We start from the raw sequence: 25,870 nt of genomic DNA on the forward strand, positions 1-25,870 counted from the left end.
AATACTCAAAAAACGTTAAAATCTATATTTTTCCATAAACAATATGTTTCCGATAACTTACCTATACATTAGTTTACACGTACTCTGTCAGAGATTGTAATAAACTGCATTTCTTTATCTCTACATAGATTGATGTGCTTTTGTTATAATGTTATACATTTTCTTTGTAAATATTTTGTCAGAATATACTGGTGCAAATGCATCAATAAATAGCTTTTCTTTCCTTCTACTACTACTATATATATATGTATATACTAACTACTACTAATAGATTCTTTCATATCTATAAGTAGTATAAAACAAAATAATCAAAACTTACCATATACGAGTACACGCCGGGTCTCTCCCTCCTGGCTTTAGTTCCGGTTGCATCCTCTCCATTCTGGAGAGGAGCCCGGGTATGCCTTTGACTATGGATTCTGGATCAAGTGAATAAGATTTTACAGGAAGCGTTTCCCATCTAAGCTCCGCAACCTTATACAATTGTGTGGTAACTGATTAAACTGCAAAAATATTAGTTTATAAATAAAGTTATATACTTATTTAGTTCTTTTTATTGGTACCAATAAAAATAATAGGGCCACTCCGGCTCATTTCCATGGATGTCGTAAAAGGCGACTAAGGGCAGGCTTTTAAACTTGGGATTGCTCTTTTAGGCGATGGGCTGGCAACCTGTCACTAATTTAATCTCAATTCTATCATTAAGCCAAGCAGCTAAACTTGGCGCAATTTAAGAATCAAAATTCAACATGACACTTTTTTTGCACTTATAATTCTCTTTTTACAAAACTAAATTATAAAGTCAAAAAACAACGTACAAAAGACATCAACGAGAAACCACAGAAGATTCATAGAAAGAAAACACCTAAAACAGTACGTAGTTATTTAACTCGGATGCGTATAACACATAGATACATTAATATCATGTAGGCCAGTGACTAGTGTTATAAACAATTTTTTTATGAATCATTTCATTTTGGTTAGTACTTCACATAGGAACAGGTAACAACTATGTACTTAAAATTGTAACTTACATACATAATAACACGTCTATATCCCTTGCGGGGTAGACGGACCCAACAGTTTTGTAAAGACTGATAGGCCAAGTTCAGCTGTTTGGCTTAATGATAGAATTGAGATGCAAGTAGTGACAGGTTACTAGCCCATCGCCTAAAAGAAGAATATCTTCGCTCACTTGAGTATCGATCTCGAAACTTGCGTATAACACACTAATCATTTATTATTACTTACGGATAGACAGAGCTAATAATCATATTTCTCAAAGGCTACATTTAACTGGATATAGCTTATTCATGTTACTGTAAAGCTCAAAAATAATAGATGATTATAATCTTTTTCCTTGAAGTACTAATTAATTTATAGCCGTGATAATGATTAAATGAATAAAAAAATCTACGCAACACTCGGCCATTCCGGTTGGGTGCAACACATTGATGGTGAGTCCTCGTCTTCCTGCAATAATCACGCTCTATCAATGCTCACTACTGAGCGTCGTGATGTACCCGATCTAATTTCATCAATTTTCACCATTAAATTATCGAGATCTTTGGCTTGTTGGAGTACGAGTCTCTAGGTGAGATTTAGTCCGACCTTTGTATTCCTGAATCCCTCCCCTGACGGGTTGAGCCATGTCCGTCTGTCCTTCCGTCCATCCGTGGTCTAGCTCAAAAACTATTAGTATACTAACCGACACGTAAGTTTTTTATGTATAGAAAATTACTTCAGCGCCGCTCGGAAATGTCATATTTTAAGATCAACATGATGAATTGCCTGGTGTTATACTTGAACTTCTTGTCCCGGTCAAACAATCTTATCAACGTGTTTGCTAAAATTTGAAAAGTAGGTACCTACCTAAGTAAAATAAAGGAGGTTAAAGATGTTACCAGACTTAGCGCGACCATAAAGCAAAAACAAGCACCCACATACTATCTTCTTCATCTTGGCGGCTTTTAGGTTTATCCTCACCATTCTAGGAGCCTGGATATGTTTTTACCATAGACCCTGGATTGGGTGAGTCAGGTTTTTACATGAAGCGACTACCATCTGACCTTCGCAACATTAGCAGGGGTGGGAAATCGTAAGTATAGGATCGGTCATGGTTGCACATTCAATGGCCTGAATGTGCAGGTTTCACGTTTGTGTTATATATATGTATTTGTTAGGTATTTATTTATTTTAGCGGCAACAGAAATACATAATTTGTGAAAATATCTATCAATTTTCTAGCTATGACGGTTTATGCGATATAGTCTGGTACTGGACAGACAGACAGCGGAGACTTAGTAATAGGATCCCGTTTTTAGGTTCGGAACCCTAAAAAACAAAACCCATACAAACTTTAGACGGAAAAAATTTTTTTCAGGTTGCTATTTATTTCAATATCTGTGCTTACCAAAAGAACCGTTGTCAAAGTCAAAAATATTGAAACCGATTAAATGACAGTGAATGATATTTGTCAAAGTCAAGGCGAGAATCTAACAAGTAACACTTTCCAACTAGCTGGCATTTGCTTTGCTACATTGGAATTGTAAAAGTGGCAAACAAAATAAATAGTATACAAATATACTGATAAACAAATATTAGAAGATACCTATAATCTGAACGTGGCCTGAAAATCAGTCTATTCAAGACTGTTGGCTCTGTCTATCTCGCAAGGGATTTGGACGTGGTTGTATACAATTTATACAATACATATATAAATAGTTTTGTCATATTTCATTCTAAATTGTATTATTTGTCCTTAAATGCTGTTGAATCTTGTAAGTTAAATTCTTTGTGACTAAAATAATTTTAAAATGACTTCTCCAGAGGAAATGAAAGATGTATTGGACAAAAACCTAGAGGACTATGAGATTCAAGAAGTCCTCAGAAAAGGTACCGACTTACGTGAATACGCTTTACAAATAGACAAAGGGATTAAAGAAGCAGAAAAGAGTTCTGTGGCCGATTATTTAAAAGAAAGTGAAAATATCAGTTCCTTACACAATCAAATAGAAGAATGTGATGGCATTTTGGCTCGTATGGAAAGCATGCTCATGGTTTTTCAGGTAAGAATGTGATATAAGTCTTGCTAATAAGTAAAGCCATACAGCTGCATGGTGTCATTCAGTCTTGAAAAGACCAGGGTTTAAAGTAGCGTAGATGTGATTATATGTGTGTATGTATATATGTAAGCATTTTAGTCAAACTAAATATTTGTTTTCAGAATGATCTTGGGAGTATAAGTAATGAAATCATTAGCCTTCAGAAACGTTCTGTCAGTATGTCTGTGCAGTTATCCAACCGACAAGTTTTGAAAGCGCCTCTATCATCATTTATTGAAGACATGGCAGTCTCTGAAACACTAATATTGTATGAAGTTTTTTTACTTTAATTTCATTAAGCATAGACTTTAATTGTTATTATTGATAAAAATTATGTTTATTTCAGTGGCATTAATAATGTTCCTGTTACTGACAAAGAGTTCATGGTACAGCTTGCCATTTTAAACCAAAAGCTTAATTTTGTAAAAGAACAAGATTTTAAGGAAACAAAAGCATGTAATGATGTAAAAGATGTTCTTGAAAAATTAAAAATCAAAGCAGTGTCTAAAATAAGAGCCTATATCTTGGAACAGATTTACAAATTCCGTAAACCAATGGCCAATTATCAGATTCCACAGAATGCTATGCTCAAATACAAGTTCTTTTTTGAGTTTGTATTGGCTAATGAAAGAAATGTTGCCCAGGAAATATGCAATGAATATATTGATACTCTAAGCAAAGTATACTATTCCTATTTTAAATCTTATGCATCCAGACTGGACAAATTAAAATATGAAGAAGCTCCTACCAAGGATGACCTTATGGGTATTGAAGATGGCTCAAAAGGTGGCTTTTTTCAAAAGTCAAATTTAAAAAACAAAAGTACTATTTTTACAATTGGAAATAGAGGTGATGTCCTAGCCCAACAACTGGAAGCGCCAATAATTGTTCCACATGTTCAACAAAAAACCAAAGTAGGTATTTCCACAATACATGGTAACAAGAATCTGCATTGATAATTTAATCAAAAATACTGTTTTAGTACACAGTATGTAGATATTGTTGTCTTTGCCATTGTAAGGTATAAAGATGTTATTATATTTATAACATATGTATATGCTCAAAACTTGACAAACATATAATATTTTATTGTATTTAAAAGAGAAAGTAATAAAGAAAGTGTTATGTAATTTCAAAACCAAGAGTAAGTATATTTTAAGAATTATGAGTTTAAGTTTCAATACTTTTTCTTAAGTATTGAAACTTAAGTAAAGGATAGTGCATTAATATAGTTCTTTTCTTTGTCACAAGTATCAGTTTTCATTTTTCTTCAATGACATTTTTTTTATTTAATATCAAGTTAAGTAATGATGGTATTTATTTTCACAAAAAAAATGTAAATGAAGTAGGTATGTTATATTTGTCAAGAGCTAGTACTATTCTCATAACATTGTATCCATTTTAATGTTTCTAGTATTCCTATGAGGCACTATTCAGAAGCCTTCAATATGCTCTTGTCGATAATGGGTGCAGGGAATACTTATTCACAACTGAATTTTTTCATGTGAAAGGAAGCCATGCCCAGGAACTATTTGATAGAATTCTTGGAAAAACATTATCTTTACTTGTGGTAAGGTATAGTGCTAATTTTCTGCCCAACAGTTGCATGCCATTTTAATTTTGCTACATTTTGGAAAAAAAACACCATAAAGTTTAAAGAAAGTATAAATTTTAATATTCTTCTACTTTGAAAAATTTCATAGGAAACTATGTAAAATTTAACCTTATTGGTGACTCTTAAACAGGAGGTACTACAGTAGGTATTTTGAAGCAAATAAAAATAATCCTTAACATTACTAATCTGCTTTTTGTTCTGACATTTATGCAAGGTCTTGTCAATGTGGTTAAATGGAGCTTTCTCAATTCCTTTATTTTTATCTGTTTAAAACATCTGCTTCAAAAAATATATTCTTTTCAGAAAAATGTTGAAAACTATGTCTTGGAGTGCTATGACTGCCTTGCATTATTTTTATGTTTGCAACTTATAAACAGATACAGATGGATGTGTCACAAAAGGGCTGTAGCAGCATTAGACAGGTAACTTTGATTAATCTCATTAAAAAAAAATACGTACGTTTTAAGGGTTCCGTACATAAAAAGTAAAAATAGGACCCTAGTACTAACCCTCTGATGTCTGTCCGTCTGTCTATCACCTGCCTTACCCTCGTAAACCGTGATAGCTAGAAAGCTGAAATACATTCAATAAACGTGTTTTTTTTTTCTATTATTTTGCTCAATTTTATTTAGGTATATATTTTCTTGTATATAACCTTTCAAAATAAAACGATAAAATCATTATTTAAAGTAATTATCAAACGTAATTCGTAAGCAATTTTTTGGTCGATTTAAATAAACAGGTAGAAACGTAAAAATAAAAAATAAATATCCAAGTGACAAACGTTGATGATGCTACGGAACCCTTCTTGTGCGAGTCCGACTAGCACTTGACCGGTATTTTTGTTTGTCAGTATGGACATACCTTCTGTTGCAAAATATAACCACTTCTTTTGTTCCTATTGAATTTCTTAATGTTTATTTTCGGTTTCAGTTATTGGGACTCGTTACAAAGTGCACTATGGCCGAGACTTGAACATGTATTGAAATTAAATATTCAAAGTGTCCGTGAATGTGATCCAGCAAAATTATCCAACAAAGAACTTGGACCTCATTACGTAAGTCCTAATAAGACTAGTTAAAGTAAAATAGAAAACTCCGTGCAAAGTTTTTCTAGTGGCTAATAAATATAGAAGTCTAAGTTTCGAAACGTTATGAATTTGATTGTTTATCGATGCTTCTGCGGTAATGAAAAACATTGGTAGCCCACCTGCACATTTAAGCAATTGGATGTGTAACCATGATCCATGAACTTCTTTCAGATAACTCGACGATATGCAGAATTCTCAGCTGCGATGCTGAGCTTAAGTGAACAATTTCCTTCTGAAGAATTGAGTAACCTACTTCTTATTCTTCAAGATGATGTTCATTGCTTTTTGTTAAAAATGGCCGCAGAATTTCCCCAAAGAATACAGCAATTAATATTTCTTATTAATAATTATGATATGGTTCTTAGTATATTAATGGAAAGAACAAGAGATAACACAAAAGAAGCTGAAAGTTTCAAGGAACAACTACAAGCAAGGAGCACAGAGTATGTTGAAGAAATATTAAGTCCTCACTTTGGGGGAATGATGCAATTTGTAAAGGAAGGAGAACAGATCTTAGAAGGGGAGAATAAAGCGCAACTTGCTAGTTTAGAGAAAAAGTCAATCTCCTTGGTAGCGTCATTTAGTTCAAGCTGGAAACAAAGCCTTGAAGAAATACATAGAGAAGTCCTTGTTTCCTTTCCAAACTTGGTAACAGGTTCAGGTTTATTACAAATGGCATTGACTAACTTTGTTCAATATTATCACAAGTTTGTAAAATTATTAACGCCAAATGCACGAACACAACTTGTAAATATTCATGTAATTATGGTTGAAATAAAAAAATATAAAACTAATTTTTAAGTGATGCAAATGTAATAAATATCAACACTCACAATAAAGGGAAGTTTTTTTATATAAACATAATAAACTCAAACTACAGAACCGATTTTGATGTAATTTGGTACACAGATAGAAAAGACTTTTAGGAATAATTTATTTTATGAAATTTGTCACGGAAGCGAAGCACCGATTGAAATGTGAGTTTCTCTGAAATTTATCCAACTCCTAAACTGATGTGTTAGGTACACCCAAAGTAATAATTAACACTCAACCACCACAAACATATAGTATTGTCATTATAATCTACCGACATTGTATGCTGTTTGTAAAAAATAATTAATAAATAAAATAATTAAATTATTTTGTATTATATTATTATTTATAAGACTTCAAAATCTTTAATAAAACAAATATGCATTGCTATATTAGTTTTAATCACAGTTTCCATTGCGCTTAGTTATGGCGCACTTAATTACTTACAAATATGTCTTACACGTAAAACACTAAATACTTAACATATTTTACTTATTGCAAAAAATTTGCATTGAATCTAATCTTATTATTAAACTTATGAGTTGAATAGTTATGTGAAGTCGGTCAAAATGTGACGATGATACTGTGTTACGGGCGTTGCTATAGATTTTTCCGACAATATGGCTGACCATCATTAAATATTTGCTCATGGTTCATTTTTATTTCATATATTTAGTGTAAATAACTTACACCTTCAATGGTAAGTCACTGTCATCAGTCCTATATTTCGTATCGCGATTTAAATTTACTTTGGATAAAATTGCTTTCCAAGCATTCGCTGGCTTATCTCTCACGAAGTCTCGCAAAATTTCGTGGCACTCCTGCGATATCTTTTTTGGATGCCACGATAACAGGGCACTGATCACACGATAGTGATTGTGTTTACTCATGTATATAAGACTTGTAAATATCGCTTCTTCCATTGACTGCGAAGCTGAAAGTAAAACGACAAAATTATACGTAACCAAAGGGTAAGGTAACGTAGCTAAAAGAAAAAATACTATGATTACATATGTACAGTAAAACTCCAATTATCCGAACTCCAAGTACATGCTACAAACAGCTCCTATATTTTTAATTATACAATAGATAAGATAAAAACATATATAGATACAAAATTTGTCTGGATTTTTAAAATTTAATATATTATGTGTGAATAAAATCAAAAAAATATATTCGTCCCAGAAAAGTTGGCTGTATCATGCGTGTGTGATGGGACACATGATACAGTCAACTATGACAAACACATCTTAACATTTTATTTTCTGCTTCTAATAGATGAACCCAAAAAGTAACTGGTTTATAAAATATGTATGAGTTAGGTATATTAAACAATCTTAATTTACTTACATTTCTGTTTTGTCATATCTATCAATAAGTTCATGACTATTTCACAATGAACTTTCATATCGGCTGGGAATGGCTTCAACAAAGGTCCAAGCATCGAAATACAAAATTGCTTAGCAACAGAAGGAGAATTCTTTTTCTCTATGATTGGTTGAAGCAAATTAGTAATAATATTTTTCTGACACCACCGTGCGCCTTGACGCTTTGCGATTATAACCAGTGATAGTCTTAACATTTTCTTTTCAACAGGAATATCTGTAACGGTCAAAAATATTTTTAAGTACATTACAATTTCAGAACATGGACCAGATGGACCCCAAGCAGAAGTATTACAGTGCTGCAACTGGGAGCACACAAAAATGAGAAAGAATCTCATAAACCTTGATCATGTCGGACGTGCCCTGGGCCTAGACTAGAGTATCGACTTAATTATAAATAATTAAGAATAGAGATGGCATAACTGCGAAAACAATAGCATGTTGTTTTCATCATTGCATCAATGCGTCCATTTTTGGTCTAAATTCAAAGTCTACTTTTCGTAGTGCTGTGCGCATTATAATATCGACAGTTGCATTACACGTTCCGTATTGTTCCCGGCACCTAAGAATAGGTCCACTACATATCTTTCACATTCATGATTTTTTGGGTATTTTTATTTTCTCATGATATTTACTTGAATATTACTTTTGAAATTAAACAAATAACCATTGACGTACTATAAACAACTAGACTCACAATCCCGCTAAAAAAGTGTCCGCGGCAAAACTCTACTCAACGCTCAAGTGAGTAAAGTTCTCGGCTAGTCTCGTTTCGTCCATCCACGAGTGACAACGTCGCACAATGACGAAGTGCTCTGTTAAAAAGTGTAAAAATTGTCCAAGAATTGCGCTCAAAAAGGATGGCGTTTCCTATTTCATTTAAGTACAATTCAGTTTTAAAGTAATCGCACTTAATAGTATAAGTTAGCTGTTGGTTTTCTATCAAATCATTTTATTAAATATTTAAAACTTAACCGTACTCGGCATTGAGCACTATCCGCGCCTATCTCTTTCTTGCGGTCAACAAATATTAAAGAGTAAACGAAACAAATATAGTTTAATCGCCGCGCTTCATGATGCTCGCCTAGGAACATAAAGTTGTGGAGTCGCTTTGTTTTATTTTTTATGTTTGTGATTTTTTATTTTGATACTAGTTCGGTTGATTAATTATTTAATGAGGTGAATGGAAATATGTAATGTTATCTGAAAATGGTACCTGTTACCTGTTAAACTACATCAATTACACGACTATCTAGTGAATTCTAATCACATGCCAACGAAGTCGCAAGTAAAACCTTACAGAATAACATACAATTTACGTGTATTTCAGTTTTCCGCAGAACGCCATAATAAGGAATGAATGGATTTCTATTATAGCGAGAGACCGAGGTGAAGAGTTTTTTAAGCCACAAAAAGGAGCCGTCGTATGTTCTGAACACTTTCTCCCATCAGACATCCATACGACAGACAGTGTAGTCATTATCCTGTAAACCAAATCACATCGAAATCTGTTCAGTAGAATTTGCGTGATTTAGTAACAAACATCCTCACATACTTACAAACAAACATCTAAAAAATACATTTTCCAGATTGACCAAACCGGGGATCGAACCCGAGACCTCCGACTTGGCAGTCAGGCAAGATGATCATTAGGCCACAGAAATCGACAAAAAACAAAAGAACTACCTTTAAAGTAAAAAATAAACTACTTACATCCAAATCGACACATAATCACAGACATTCAAACACTCATACACGCAAACAAACTCCTTCTAATATCCAATAGACAATTTTTATTGCAATGCATTTCGTATCAAAATGTTAAAGTGTGTGAAGGTAAAATTTGTAAAATAACAAAGCCACTCCACTAGCCTCTTTGTTCTAAATGAAACATTGAGTTAATACCATGTCACACCAAACTACGTTTTTTAAGGATTGCGTGCCTTATTATAAAACATTTAAGGTTCAATTTTCAATACACTTGTTTTTGGACATAGGACTTTGTCAAATAGTCGAAGTAATATGCGTAATAATAATTACGTATTGAGGTGAGGACGATATTTTGTTTTATTTTGCTCGGCACTGTTTATCTAGTTGTTTATAGTTGATCGAAGCAAATAACAATAAAATAATTATTAAAGGTATTTACTAAATTCGTTTTTAATAAATAGGTAGAAACGTAATTAAAAAAATAATAATTAACCAACGCGATGATGGTGCGGACCCGTGGTACGCGAGTCCGACTCGCACTTGGCCGCACTTTTTTTACATGTCGGCAATGAAAAATCATTAAATTCCTTTAAATACTTTATAATAGTCAACAAACATGTGTTTGAAAACCTAAATTAGTTTTATCGATATGTTATTGAATGTCGACATTGTCTATTGATTATTTACCGTGACGAAGCATTTTTTTAGCACAGATTAAATATTTTAAAAAACATTAAATAGATCTTACCTCTTAGTTCATAGATAGCACTTCTAAACATCTCTAAAATTTTCGCTTCATTCCATTCTGACATTTGATATGAGTATTTACGGTAAAGAATGTTTCTTATATCTTGGACTCTGTTAAAATGATCCTCACATTTATAAAAATGCAATAGATATACCACGCACGTAACCAAAGGGTTCTTGGCTTAAAGAAAAAATACTATGATTACATACATGCTGCAAATATTCTATATTTTGTAAAAAAATAGATTAGATATAAAATTATTTACTACAGAAAATTATTAGTTCTGTGCCATAAAGGCTAAGTAGAATATAGTGGAGGGAGTTAAAGGAAGGCCTACATCAAATATTCCGGTGCCGTGTAGCTCCCGGGACTAAAACAAAAAAGAATTGAACCACTCCATCTCTTTGTTATGGATGTCGTAAAAGGCGACTAATTGATAGGCTTATAAAATTAAATTCTTATTTTAGGCTATTTATTAGCAACCTGTCACTATTTGAATCTCAATTCTATCATTAAGGCAGACAGCTGAACGTGCCCTATCACTTTCCAAGAGTGTTGGCCCTATCTACCCCGCAAGGGATATAGACGTGACTATACCTATGTATGTAGGCCTACAACCTATCACTATCTGATCTCATTTCATCATAAAGCCATCCAGCTTGACATGATTTTTCGGTTTTATTGAGACTGTTGGCTACGTCTACCAGGTAAAAGGCAGACGTGATATACATATATGTACATATCATATAGTTGAGTGAGTTTGGGGCAGAAGAAGCATAGAGCCGTTGGAAATGAGAGCGTTATGCAAGATGTACATAAATACAGGCAGAGACAACATCTTTCCACTTGCCACGACAATGTACCTTCACGAACTTGCCTTCGATCTTTCCATGCAATATGTATATGATAAATAAATTCAGTGACAGGATGATGTAATTTGTGTGTCAGGAATAGGAAAGGGTACGCTAAAATGGTTTGGTCATGTGGAGGGAATGAATAAAAGTAGGTTGATAAAGCAAATATATAAGGAGAGTGTAAATTTTGGAAGGGAAAGGAAAGGTAGACAAGCAAACCTTGATGAAATCAAGATGTTCTGCCAAACTCAGGTCAAGAGTCCTATACTGACGAGCTAGCATGAAGACATTAATGAATGTTAATGAAAGTAAGAAGTATGAAAGGATTGTAGCATGTGGAGGGATAGTTTCTGGCTTCTCCGTGAAATAAGCGTGATTATAATATATCTTCTTATTTCTTGTCTTAGAAGAAATAAACATACCAATTCCCATATGAGCTAATGGTAGTATATGCATCCAAACATCCATACATTGCCTTATCAGCGTAATAGCTTTATATTGCATACAATACATAGCATCCAACATAAATAGTCTCAGTCGTGTCTTCATTTTGAAGTATCTGCACAGTATTGCATAGAAATGAGACATACTCTCAATAGTATCGAATTCAGGTGTACGATTTAGCTTGAACATTATAAACTCAATACTGTTTAAAATATAATTCACAACATCAACAGTGGACCAAATTTCTTTTAGTTGCAGAATAATATAAATAAGAATTTGCTCTGTTTTTGTCATAGGAGGTGCTGGTGGCGAGTTTACTTTGGAATATAACTCCACTTTTCTTTGAGGTTCTTGTAAATATTTCATAAAACCTGACAAAAATTGTTTAACATTCCAGGACTGCAAATTCTCTACTAAGTCGTCCATTCCTGTTTTAGTCTCGTCTGGCGGTAATTCATTTATATGTTTAATACTATCATCAAGCAACTTATAAATTGTGTTGGTAATACCATCTGAAAAACCAGAGCAAACATTAACATAAATGATATCAGTTTTAAATGCAATTAAAAATAATAAAAAACGTGAAAAAAGGAAGCCATACTTCCTTGTGCAAAATTCAGTATATAAAAAATTTCGTTTCTAATTGTCACCCATATAGAAAAAAAGTCATTCACAGTATTATATCATTCTCAAATTTTTATGAAGGAGTTTGACATTTAAGCTTGTTTATTTTCAATGTTGTAAAAATGTTACATACCTGGTATTTTCTTAGGGTAAAAGTTTAATTTGCATAAACTGTACTTATTGAGCATGCTACACAAAATACTATCTTTTGGACGTTTGTGTGCGGCTTCAGTGGCACCAGCACAATTATTTGCTCTCTTAGGAACCCCTTCATCAAACATATCCAGGTCATCATAACTTATTGATGAAGTATGATCTGACTTTTTGTGTATAAGATCAATAAGCGGGACATTGTCCTCGTTCTTAGAAGTCATATTTCCTTTTTGGGAATTCGCCTGTCTTTTGTTATCGATATTCATTGCATTATTAATAAGTTTAGTGTTAAAATTGTCACTATTCGGGTGTCGTGTAGAACTGCGTAAAATCCTTTTATGTTCAACCTCTTGGTTTTCATCTGACGCAACACATCTGAGCCGTTTCCTACCTTCTTTTGGCAAAATATCAAGAGTATTATTTAAAGTAGATTCAACTTCTGTATTTGATTCATGATACAACTTTTGAGGTGTTGCCTCGATTCTACTACGACTCCGAGTAGTAACACTTGGTGATGTCTGAGGACTCCTCATATTTCCTATATGACTAGTTTTATCAACACATTTAAATTCATGCTCAACATTTTTATTGTCTAATAATTTGTCAACACAAATTATTGGCTGCATTAACTTTAAACTTTGTTCAGTTTTTTTTTCATCATTATGAATATATCTTTGTATCTCCTGTGATGCTAATACAGACTTAACAACTGGTCTTGGGGTCTGTTTAGCAATTAAATCTGAGACATCAAATGGTTTCTCTAAAAGCTTTTCTGTGGGTTTATATGATATTTTAAACAAATTAGATAATTGTTTCTTGCCAGGCGTAGGTGAATCATCGACTTTAGACAAATTAAGAGATTTTTCAATTTGTTGCTTTGGTGACCTTTTTGTTTTAAATACAGTTCTATTAACAGATTCTCCAACCTGTTTTGATTTCAACTCAGTCATAACTCTAACAGCATTATTATATATTGTTTTGTCATTTAGTGATGCTGAAGAATCAGCAGAAGTGATCTTCTTCTTTGAAACTTGTAATCTTATTTGTCTGATTGACCTCCCGATTTGTTTTCTGTGTGATCTTTTAATGGATTTTTCTCGACGTATTTTACATTTGGGCACCATTTTTCTCCTGAGTTTTTCTAAACTATTTAGTTTCCTCAATCTTTTAATCATACCCTTTGAATTGAAAAGTTTTTCAATTGAATCTCCTTCTGCATTTGCCTCAGATATAGAGTTCAGATCATTTAAATTACCTATTTGAGCCTGTACAGGAGATAATATTGTATCTTCTTCAAACTCTAATCTGCTCATTATTCCTTCCGGGGCATTTTCCTGTTCTTCCATGATTACTATTGGACCTTCTTGTAGCCCTGTTTGTTCACAAGAATTATTGGTATCATCACAATTTTTTACAGCTTTTTGGCCTTCTTTATCACTGAAGTCATGTATTTCCAAACATTCAGGACCACTTATTTGAATAAGATCAACAATATCAATTAAATCATCATTTTCGGTGTCAATTTCATTACATCTTTCGCGCCTTTTATCCACAGTATTTATTTCAGTGCGGGAATCAGGATCAATAATCTCGTCACTGTATTCTTTTTCATGATTTGGCTCAATTTCGACTTCTTGATGATTTTCTATGAATGTTGAGGGATTCATTTTTAGTATATTTTTAATATTCACAATTTCTTTTGCCAAATCTGCAATATTATCATGTAAAATTTTGTTTTCTTGTCTTAATTTTGCGGCATCTGAGCAGATTACAAAATCACTGTGATCAGTTTGACAGCCAGAAACTTTGGAACTTACTGTGCTTCGACTGCTACATGGGCTACTTGGTATTGGCGTAACCAAATCATGGTTAAAATGCATTTCGCTTAAAATCAACTCAACTTCACAATCTCGACTATTATCATCATTCTCATGATTACTACTGTTTACCGGTAGGTATCCTCTATGAAGACAAGACAGTTGGTTGTTTGGATCACTGTCAATAAATGTATCAACCATTGATTTTCTAGTGCATGTTTCACTTGAATTTGGAATATTTCCTATTCCATTCACAGAAACGTCTCCTTTTTCAGCTAAAATAGGGATTGTTAATGTTTCAGAATCAATTGGTCTTGTAGCATCGTCAATATGTTCGGCGTAGTCATGCATTGGACTAGTTCCTACGCTGTTAACATTGATTGTATTTGTTGATTCGGGACTGCTATGGTTATCATTTGTCAAATAATCAGGGCTACGGAAACATTTTTCACTGTCTGAAAATGCAAGTGAAGATCCCCGACCTGTATCTGCACTAGCTAATTCATTACTTGAAACTGAGTTACCATCAAATTCGTTTGGTTTACTTATGGATGGTTCTGAAAGAAAAAAATATAGTTAAGATAATAATAATTATTTAAAGATACCTACACTACAGTAATATTTTTCAATACTAACCATTTCTTCCTGTAGTATCAAGATTCACAACAATAACTTCTTGCACATCCACCGATGACGATTGACTCTGCAAATGTTGCCAAATATTTCTATTGAGTCAGGTTATTTCTTACAAATAAAATGATACCCAACTTATAGAATAAGCAATTAAGATTTTATGCTTTGGAACTTTTGTAAGATATGTTAAGCGAAGTTAGGCATTATTACTTTCCACATAATAGTGATGAAAACCATAGCAGTGAATCAATTAAACTGTCTCAATAGAAAAAATATGTTAAAAACACTGGCAAAATTATATGATACACTTTTAAAAAAAGGGAAAATATAAAAAAATAAACTTCCATTTAATCTTACTTGGTGTTTAGATTTTCCTGGACTTTGTGGACTTGGTGGGGATGTTGAGTTATCATCAAACAAATCCAATTCATTGTCAGTATCATCCCTTCCAGAGTCATTACAGGAATCAACATCATGCCTAAGATATTTTTCATACTTTTGAAGAACTGCCTCATGTACAGGTTTAAGTTTTTCTAAAATTAAGTTTAAATTTAAAAATATAAATAAAGCAATATTATTATAGCTGATGGCCATTCAGTCTTTTCAAGATTGTTGGCTCTGTCTACCCCGCAAGGGATGTAGACGTGACTATATGTATGTATGTAAGCAATATTATTAAGACCAATCAGAAAAAGTACTTTTCAATCATGTCCCCAATCAGGATTGAATATGACCTGTGGTTCAAGGGTGAAAACACAACTCCTAAAAAAAACTTTAATAATATAAAAGAAAATAAATGAGCACACATAGCTTAAGCATATAATATTCCCTATCTTTTTTTGAGTTACCAGTTGAACCCTTCAACAGTCACAATGCTTCAGGTACAATACTTCGCGTCCTAGGGCCTCCTTTGACTCTGCAGCTTAAGTTATATTTTCAAGAACTAAAAGATATATGAACTAATCAAATTTAATTGTCTTACTATTTCCGATAAGGAATTTTCCCAAAATGCACAAGTCTTGAAGAAGTTCATCATTTTGCTTTTGCAGTGTTGAATTGCTTGCTGCAAAGTTCTTAATGTTTGACTTTTCTAGATGATTTTCGATTTTAAGTGAATCAATTTTAGTCTCTTGTTCTTTGACTAGCTCCTGAAATATTAAAGTAATAAATTCAGATAAAAAAAATAATTCAAAATATGTCACATATGGTTATCAATAATGTGAATACAGACCTCTAACTGCCTTACATGAGACTGAATACCACAAAATTGATTCTCTGAATTGGATAACTTTTGTTGTAATTGCTGATTATAATGCTGAATCACTTGTACCTCCTGAAATAAATTTATCAATGTGCATAATGAAAACTAGTTTTTTTCTGCAACTCCATGCTAAATATAAATATTCCTGTATTATAGGAATTTTGTGCAGTATCTCCATAATAATCTTTATTTCAATTTTTTTTATAAATATAATAAATAAGCTTAAGCTAAATTAATGAAACTCAACAAATTCCAATTGCCATAACTTTTTCTATGATAACATAATATAGGTACTTTTTCATACTTACATTTTCCAATCTTTCACATTTTTCCAAAATATTTTTATAGTCAATACAAATTTTTTTACATTCTTCTTTGGAAGCTAATAGTGTTCTCTCTGTTTGCTCAAGAATTTCTTTTTTATCATAATATTTTCGTATAAGACCACTGAAACATAATTTGCATTTCAATACTTTAGGTGGCCAAGGACAATGAACATTGATAATTAGAGTATTATAAATGGATGAATTTGACTTTATTAATATGTGCATTCCACATCAATAACTATTTTTGTGAATTGTTTTACTTTGTAAAAATGAAAATGATGGAGGTCTTAATAAATCTAGCTTTGAATTTGACCTATACAAATAAATCTCTTGGAAATTTATGTAAAAATAATAACATCCGTCTTTTATGTGAAGTAAGCAAGACCCAGTTTAAAGAATCAAAATCTATTCAGTTAGATCATAACTTACTCTGTAGTTATTGTTTTTTGTTTAGCTATTATAATTGCTTTACGCTGCTTTTCTAATCTGCCGATACCCTGTAAACAATAAAATACATTATCAGAATGTGAATAAAAGGAATAAAAACAGATTTCCTAAATTATTGATATTTGTTAATAGATTATATTCCTACTGACATGTTATCTATGATATTTTAAAAATAATCTTGTCTTTATTGTTACTGTCATAGTTGTGTTTTAACTAGAATAAAACCAATACATTTGGTTTTGCATTATTATTACAATTTATTCTAGTTAAACCTTATCAATAATGTATATCGACGCTTAGTCAATTTATTCTATATCAGCAAAACATAATTTCACAAAACAAAATAATTTTTTTGAAAAACAAAAGTGGCTACTGCTTCCACAGGAAATATCGCACGGTATTTGCGTCCAGAACGTTTTGATGTGGAACCTAATATATGTGGAGCTGATCTTCGTTGGACTCACTGGCGGTATACTTTTACAAATTTCTTATCTGAAGAATTATCAGAATTTAAAGACGAATCCGTCAAATTAAAACTCTTAGTCAACCATCTTTCGCCAACTGTATATTCATATATAAAAGAATACCAAACCTATACTAAAGCTATAGAAGCATTAAATAACATTTACATAAAACCACAAAATGAGATACATGCTCGACATTCTCTTACTATAAGAAAACAACAAGTAAGCGAAAGTATTTCAGAATATGTACAAGCACTCAAACTGTTATCTCATAATTGTAATTTTAGAGAAGTATCAGCTGAAATATATAGAAATGAATATATTCGTGACGCATTTATCTCAGGTATTCAATCTCAACAGATACGTGAAAGACTCCTTGACCATTTATCTCTTACTTTAGACGAAGCACTTAATGTAGCGATTTCGCTTGAAACAGCAATGAATAACACGAAATCTTATTCAACTCCAACAACTCTTAATACTCTCAATATGTCTAAAAACACTATAGATTTAGTACAAAACAGAAATAAAACTAAGAAAAATTATTATTCTCAGCGAAAATGTTTTTTCTGTGGAGGAAATGTACATCAAAGGAACAAATGTCCTGCTTTTAATTCCTGTTACCAATTATGTACTAAGAAAGGTCATTTCGCTAATGTGTGTAGAAGTAGACCAACTATAAATTCAGTTGAAACTGAAATCATATATGAAGACATATTGTTCTCAATATGTCTGGAATAATAGCTGCTTCTCCGTCTAATTTACGAAAAGCTACAATTACTATTTTTGTTTATGATACACGAGCTGATGCACTTATTGACACTGGCAGTTCCGTGAGCTTTATTGATCGCAATCTGGTACAAGCTATGAATCTCAAAATCAAACCATGCCATCAAACGATCACACTGGCATCATTGAATCATGTATCACATGTAGATGGTATCTGCTATCCTACTATTCGACTGAATAACTGTACATACAAAAACATACCATTACTTATTATAAATAACTTATGTTCTGATGTAATTATTGGACATGATGTTCTTAAGGATCATTCGTCAGTAGAATTACATTTTGGTGGAAAAAGAGAAAGCCTTCAAATCTGCAATGTCATGCAAGCAACTGTTCCAGCTGTGTCTATTTTTACAAATTTATCTCCTAACATAAAACCAATAGCAGTCCGGTCGAGACGCTATAGCACTGATGAAGAAATTTTTATAAGACAAGAGATACATAATCTTTTACAAGATGGAGTGATTGAACCATCTGTATCTCCTTGGAGGGCACAAGTGATAATTATTGGAGGAGATCATCACCGGCGCCGCATGGTTATTGATTATTCGCGAACTATTAACAAATATACAGAACTTGATGCTCATCCACTGCCTAGCATAGAACTGGTAGTTGCTAATGTAGCTAAATACAATTATTTTAGCCAAATTGATTTGAAAAGTGCTTACCACCAAATTCCAATATTAGAAAAAGAAAAAAAGTATACAGCATTCGAAGCATGTGGTAATCTATATCAGTTTACTCGCATCCCATTTGGAGTAACTAATGGCGTAGCTGCTTTTCAACGTACACTGCAATTTATAATAGAGTCTGAGAAGCTTAACGGCACATTTGCTTATTTAGATGATATTACCGTATGCGGTAAAACGATCATGACAAAAATTTGGAAAGATTTATGATGGCAGCCGAGAAGTACAGTTTGACACTTAACAAAGACAAGTGTACCTTTTCTTCTAGCTCTATAAATTGACTTGGTTATAATGTTCATAATAACACTATTAAACCAGATTCAACTCGTCTTAAGCCACTTCTTGACTTACCAGTCCGATCAGATGGACCTGCACTGAAAAGAATTCTCGGCCTTTTTGCGCATTATTCAAAATGGATACAAAATTTTTCTGAAACTGTAAGGCCTTTAATCTCAAGCAAAAGCTTGCCACTTGATGAAACAGCTATTTCTTGTTTTAATTCTCTTATATCTACTATTGCTAAGTCATGTTTGACTGCAATAGACAATGAAGAAAGATTCGTCGTTGAAACTGATGCTTCTGAGCATACAATTGCAGCATCACTTACACAAAATGGAAGACCAGTGGCATTTTTTTCTAGAAGTCTTTCTGATTCAGAAAGCCGTCACTCTGCTATTGAAAAAGAAGCTTACGCAATAGGCTATTTGACTGTATTAAAAATATACATTTGTTTTATGTCATCAGTCTTAATATTATTTTTTTGGAGCAATTTGTAATAACGCGAGATAAAAATATTGCATTATTTAAACAAAATCCGTCTCAGAAAATTAGGTTTTTATATGCAGCTGTCACGTGACTAAAAACGAACGTGATTGGCTATTTCTATTATGACGTCAATTATCCATAAACAGACTGTCGATCGTACCGTTCCTTAGTGTTCGCTATTATTTTTCAAGATTTTATAAGTGTTTGATCGCTCAGGATTACTCAGATAACATAGGTATTTTATAATGGAAACCAATTCCGCGAAAGCTGACAGTCGAAACCTACCAAAAGTGGACGCAATAATGGTTGGAAGAAGAAATCTGGATTGTCTTCTTCAAAGACAATCCAGATTTCTATGCTGCCGAACTGAGGAATGTGAAAACATCAATGTAAGTATATCTTGGTAACCACTGATCTTAGATCATTATCTGAAACCACTTCTTGCGAATATTCAAATCCATCGGCATAGAAAAGAACAGTTTCATAGGAGATTTTATTGTTGTATTAGTGCATTGAGGCACTGCACAACATTTATAGGAACTAATTTTAATAATTTTCACACATATGACGTGGCACAAGTTAAATTAAACAAAAGAAAATCAAAACTTTTCGAAACACCAACAAGCTTTGTATGATATTTACACGAAATTTACGTCACTGCATGCCATGGCCGCCATATTGCTAAAAGTCGCGTTTTGGCGGCATATTTGAATATTTCATTTTCTTTTTCGATTTTTTAATAAAATAGCTGTAATAAAGGCAGAAAAGTATTTTTGTAGGGCTCTTTATAAACAAATAAATACCCTAAGATAGTTTTTAGAACTTTGTCAAATAGCCTATTGTAGAATCTTTACGCAAGTGGCGACACTATCTCTTGGGTCGACATTTTCTTCTCATCACCGATCAACAGTCAGTTTCATTTATGGTGAATCAAAATCATACAAGCAAAGTTAAAAACGAGAAAGTTGAATGATGGCGCCTTGAGTTGTCTTGTTATAAATACGACATTATATATAGACCAGGGAAAGAAAATTTCACTGCTGATGCTTTGTCTAGAATAAGCGCTAGTATATCTACAAATAAACTTTATGAAATACACGATGCATTGTGCCATCCTGGAATAGTGAGAATGGCACATTGGGTTCGTCAAAAGAATCTGCCATATTCGATTAATGAAATAAGATCTATGATTTCGTCTTGCCGTATTTGTTCAGAAATAAAACCAAGATTTGGTCAGACACATGGCCATCTCATAAAAGCAACTTCGTGCTTTGAAAGACTTAATATAGATTTCAAAGGGCCTGTGCCAAGTAACACTACTAATCGTTATATATTAACAGTAATCGACGAATACTCTAGATTTCCTTTCGCTTATCCATGTAAAGATATGACTGCTTCAACTGTTGTTCATAGTCTGAAAGACATCTTTTATCTATTTGGTATACCCCAATATATTCATTCTGACAGAGGAACATCGTTTTTATCAGAAGAAGTCCAACAATTTCTTCATTCCCTTGGAATAGCTACTAGCAGAAGCTCTCCCTACAATCCAGAAGGTAACGGACAAATAGAAAGACTAAATGGAACATTATGGAAGAGTATTCAACTAAGCATTCGGTCCAAAAGTATGCGAATCGAAGAATGGGAAAAAGTTTTGCCTTTTGCTCTTCACTCAATACGCTCGTTGTTATGTACAAGTACCAATGCAACCCCTCATGAACGTATGTTTCATCATCCTAGACGATCACTAAATGGACAATCTATGCCAACGTGTTTACATACTCCAGGACCTCTACTACTTAAACGACACGTAAGAAATTCTAAATATGACCCATTAGTTGATGAAGTGGAATTATTACAACCTAATCCCATGTATTCATATGTCAAGCTTCCTGATGGTCGCGAAACAGTAATTTCTAATAAACATTTAGCTCCTTTGCCGCAACTTAATCAGGAGAGTGAAGAAAGTGCTGATATGGACCCGGATGTCCGGGAAACTATAAATAATACTGTGGAACCTGACGTGACAAATGAAGGACAGGCAGCCGAGTCCGAAGAACCTGTTCTACGCCATTCCAGTAGAAATCGCCGACCACCAGCTTATTTAAGGGATTATTTAAGGGGGGGAGAATGACATGTTTTCTATGATATTTTAAAAATAATCTTGTCTTTATTGTTACTGTCATAGTTGTGTTTTAACTAGAATAAAACCAATACATTTGGTTTTGCATTATTATTACACCTACGATGCGGTAGGTAATAATTTCTAAAGAAAGCACGAAATATACCTACCACCCGATATAGTAGTATTAAAAATATACATTTGTTTTATGTCATCAGTCTTAATATTATTTTTTTGGAGCGATTTGTAATAACGCGAGATAAAAATATTGCATTATTTAAACAAAATCCGTCTCAGAAAATTAGGTTTTTATATGCAGCTGTCACGTGACTAAAAACGAACGTGATTGGCTATTTCTATTATGACGTCAATTATCCATAAACAGACTGTCGATCGTACCGTTCCTTAGTGTTCGCTATTATTTTTCAAGATTTTATAAGTGTTTGATCGCTCAGGATTACTCAGATAACATAGGTATTTTATAATGGAAACCAATTCCGCGAAAGCTGACAGTCGAAACCTACCAAAAGTGGACGCAATAATGGTTGGAAGAAGAAATCTGGATTGTCTTCTTCAAAGACAATCCAGATTTCTATGCTGCCGAACTGAGGAATGTGAAAACATCAATGTAAGTATATCTTGGTAACCACTGATCTTAGATCATTATCTGAAACCACTTCTTGCGAATATTCAAATCCATCGGCATAGAAAAGAACAGTTTCATAGGAGATTTTATTGTTGTATTAGTGCATTGAGGCACTGCACAACATTTATAGGAACTAATTTTAATAATTTTCACACATATGACGTGGCACAAGTTAAATTAAACAAAAGAAAATCAAAACTTTTCGAAACACCAACAAGCTTTGTATGATATTTACACGAAATTTACGTCACTGCATGCCATGGCCGCCATATTGCTAAAAGTCGCGTTTTGGCGGCATATTTGAATATTTCATTTTCTTTTTCGATTTTTTAATAAAATAGCTGTAATAAAGGCAGAAAAGTATTTTTGTAGGGCTCTTTATAAACAAATAAATACCCTAAGATAGTTTTTAGAACTTTGTCAAATAGCCTATTGTAGAATCTTTACGCAAGTGGCGACACTATCTCTTGGGTCGACATTTTCTTCTCATCACCGATCAACAGTCAGTTTCATTTATGGTGAATCAAAATCATACAAGCAAAGTTAAAAACGAGAAAGTTGAATGATGGCGCCTTGAGTTGTCTTGTTATAAATACGACATTATATATAGACCAGGGAAAGAAAATTTCACTGCTGATGCTTTGTCTAGAATAAGCGCTAGTATATCTACAAATAAACTTTATGAAATACACGATGCATTGTGCCATCCTGGAATAGTGAGAATGGCACATTGGGTTCGTCAAAAGAATCTGCCATATTCGATTAATGAAATAAGATCTATGATTTCGTCTTGCCGTATTTGTTCAGAAATAAAACCAAGATTTGGTCAGACACATGGCCATCTCATAAAAGCAACTTCGTGCTTTGAAAGACTTAATATAGATTTCAAAGGGCCTGTGCCAAGTAACACTACTAATCGTTATATATTAACAGTAATCGACGAATACTCTAGATTTCCTTTCGCTTATCCATGTAAAGATATGACTGCTTCAACTGTTGTTCATAGTCTGAAAGACATCTTTTATCTATTTGGTATACCCCAATATATTCATTCTGACAGAGGAACATCGTTTTTATCAGAAGAAGTCCAACAATTTCTTCATTCCCTTGGAATAGCTACTAGCAGAAGCTCTCCCTACAATCCAGAAGGTAACGGACAAATAGAAAGACTAAATGGAACATTATGGAAGAGTATTCAACTAAGCATTCGGTCCAAAAGTATGCGAATCGAAGAATGGGAAAAAGTTTTGCCTTTTGCTCTTCACTCAATACGCTCGTTGTTATGTACAAGTACCAATGCAACCCCTCATGAACGTATGTTTCATCATCCTAGACGATCACTAAATGGACAATCTATGCCAACGTGTTTACATACTCCAGGACCTCTACTACTTAAACGACACGTAAGAAATTCTAAATATGACCCATTAGTTGATGAAGTGGAATTATTACAACCTAATCCCATGTATTCATATGTCAAGCTTCCTGATGGTCGCGAAACAGTAATTTCTAATAAACATTTAGCTCCTTTGCCGCAACTTAATCAGGAGAGTGAAGAAAGTGCTGATATGGACCCGGATGTCCGGGAAACTATAAATAATACTGTGGAACCTGACGTGACAAATGAAGGACAGGCAGCCGAGTCCGAAGAACCTGTTCTACGCCATTCCAGTAGAGATCGCCGACCACCAGCTTATTTAAGGGATTATTTAAGGGGGGGAGAATGACATGTTTTCTATGATATTTTAAAAATAATCTTGTCTTTATTGTTACTGTCATAGTTGTGTTTTAACTAGAATAAAACCAATACATTTGGTTTTGCATTATTATTACACCTACGATGCGGTAGGTAATAATTTCTAAAGAAAGCACGAAATATACCTACCACCCGATATAGTAGTGCAAAATAGAATTTAATCAATAGATATGTGCACGAAAATAAATGAAATGACCACTCAAACTTCAAAATAGTTAATTTTTTTAAAGCAATTTGTCAGATAACTCCTGGTTTTTAATTAAAAAACGACGGCTTAAGACGAATAAACTATTAAATTATCTGTAAATACATTAGTTTGTGTAAATATAAGCTCTATTAAATACAACAAGCATAACCTCAACTTACCGTGCTATTTTTATTTGTTTGGTGTAGAAACCCCAAGTCAAAGTTCATAACACTATCATCATATGATGAAGTCATTATTATTTTAGTAAAACACTACTTTTAAACTGGATAAAGTACATATTATTTAAAATAATTTCACTAAAAACGTGAAGTATTCCCGGCGCGCGAAGTACATTTTGATGGGTTTTGTTTGACATAAAGTAACATTATAATTTCATTATTTTCATTCGTTCATACGTTCCTTTTCATCGATCGATTTGGTCCACAGATATTAATATATAATATTTGGTCCACAGTGTGCACTTCACACCACACTTTAGAATATAGCAATGAAGAACTATCATATGAAAATACCGTAATTGTTCAACTTGACTCAGAAATAACAATGATATATCTGTATCTTTCTCACAACAGTGGTTTTACGGAAGAAAAAACATTTACACTCTGTTATCAGAAGCCTCTTCATTGACATTGATGTACTTTTACTGCCGCTGGCGCCATCGAACTTTACCGCTTTGTTTACATGTGGGAAGTTGTCATCGTGATGTTTTTACGTTTTCCTGTGTTTTTCGACTTTGTACGTAGCTGTGCTAATATTAATTGAAAATAAACTATAAGGTGAAGTGTTCTATAGCATATTTCTTTTTATTATATGCCAAGGCAAATATAGGCCGAATGTAACCTTTCACCGGTAAGTGGTTAATATTTCATTAAGTTATTGTCTATCATAAAGTGTATTTATAATATTTATAACCTATTACTTTTAATCTGCTTATCGATAAATTAGGGTCTAAGTAATGTAAAAATAGTATTTTTTTCTCGTTTAAGTTTACCAAGGAGCGAATTTTAGCAAAGATAATATCCGGCCAGAAACAACACATCCATGTGTGCCGCTGTGCTCTCGGCATAACTCCTTGCCTGGCGGAAGATCATCCCTTTGGTAGCGGTCGAGCCCGAAACATCGCTTCCCCTACAGCCCTCTTCAAGGGTAATCGACTTTACAACAATCTTTTGGCAATCAATTATCATAAAAATTATACAATTTAGTTAAAACGAAATCTTGAGGATTCAAAAGAACATAAATACTTCATAGAAGACACGGGCAATTGCTATTATATCTCTTTTAGTTATTGATATCATTTAATTTTCTCTCTTAACCCTTTTAACGTAAAAATGTGCACAAAATATTTGTCGCATGACTACGACAGTCATGCGACAAATATTTTGTGCACATTTTTATTATTTT

General features: G+C 33.1%; 2 protein-coding genes across 4 annotated transcripts; one reads left to right on the plus strand and one right to left on the minus strand.

The window, feature by feature from the left end:
* Positions 1–2,502: 2,502 nt before the first annotated feature.
* On the plus strand, positions 2,503–7,010 carry LOC106133615 (vacuolar protein sorting-associated protein 52 homolog). 3 transcript variants are annotated; one of them, XM_013333410.2, is made up of 8 exons: positions 2,503–2,689; positions 2,830–3,068; positions 3,227–3,372; positions 3,451–4,018; positions 4,519–4,674; positions 5,023–5,141; positions 5,653–5,776; positions 5,981–7,010. In XM_013333410.2, the coding sequence occupies exons 2-8, from the start codon at positions 2,835–2,837 to the stop codon at positions 6,608–6,610; spliced, it is 1,977 nt and encodes a 658-aa protein (XP_013188864.2). In that variant the 5' UTR covers positions 2,503–2,689; positions 2,830–2,834; the 3' UTR covers positions 6,611–7,010. The 3 variants fall into 3 exon arrangements, with proteins under 3 accessions (XP_013188864.2, XP_060810340.1, XP_013188863.2); XM_060954357.1 differs by having other exon boundaries at positions 2,503–2,686; XM_013333409.2 differs by having other exon boundaries at positions 2,503–3,068.
* LOC106133614 (uncharacterized) lies at positions 7,005–25,028 on the minus strand. Its single transcript, XM_013333408.2, has 12 exons — positions 24,625–25,028; positions 17,007–17,074; positions 16,560–16,698; positions 16,222–16,323; positions 15,973–16,138; positions 15,348–15,523; positions 14,994–15,060; positions 12,521–14,914; positions 11,742–12,275; positions 10,466–10,645; positions 7,973–8,224; positions 7,005–7,556 (listed from the first exon to the last, which is right to left on the minus strand). The coding sequence occupies exons 1-12, from the start codon at positions 24,697–24,699 to the stop codon at positions 7,309–7,311; spliced, it is 4,401 nt and encodes a 1,466-aa protein (XP_013188862.2). The 5' UTR covers positions 24,700–25,028; the 3' UTR covers positions 7,005–7,308.
* Between the last annotated feature and the right edge of the window lie 842 nt (positions 25,029–25,870).

This window comes from Amyelois transitella, chromosome 2 (assembly GCF_032362555.1).
Source record: "Amyelois transitella isolate CPQ chromosome 2, ilAmyTran1.1, whole genome shotgun sequence".
Lineage (NCBI taxonomy): Eukaryota > Metazoa > Arthropoda > Insecta > Lepidoptera > Pyralidae > Amyelois > Amyelois transitella.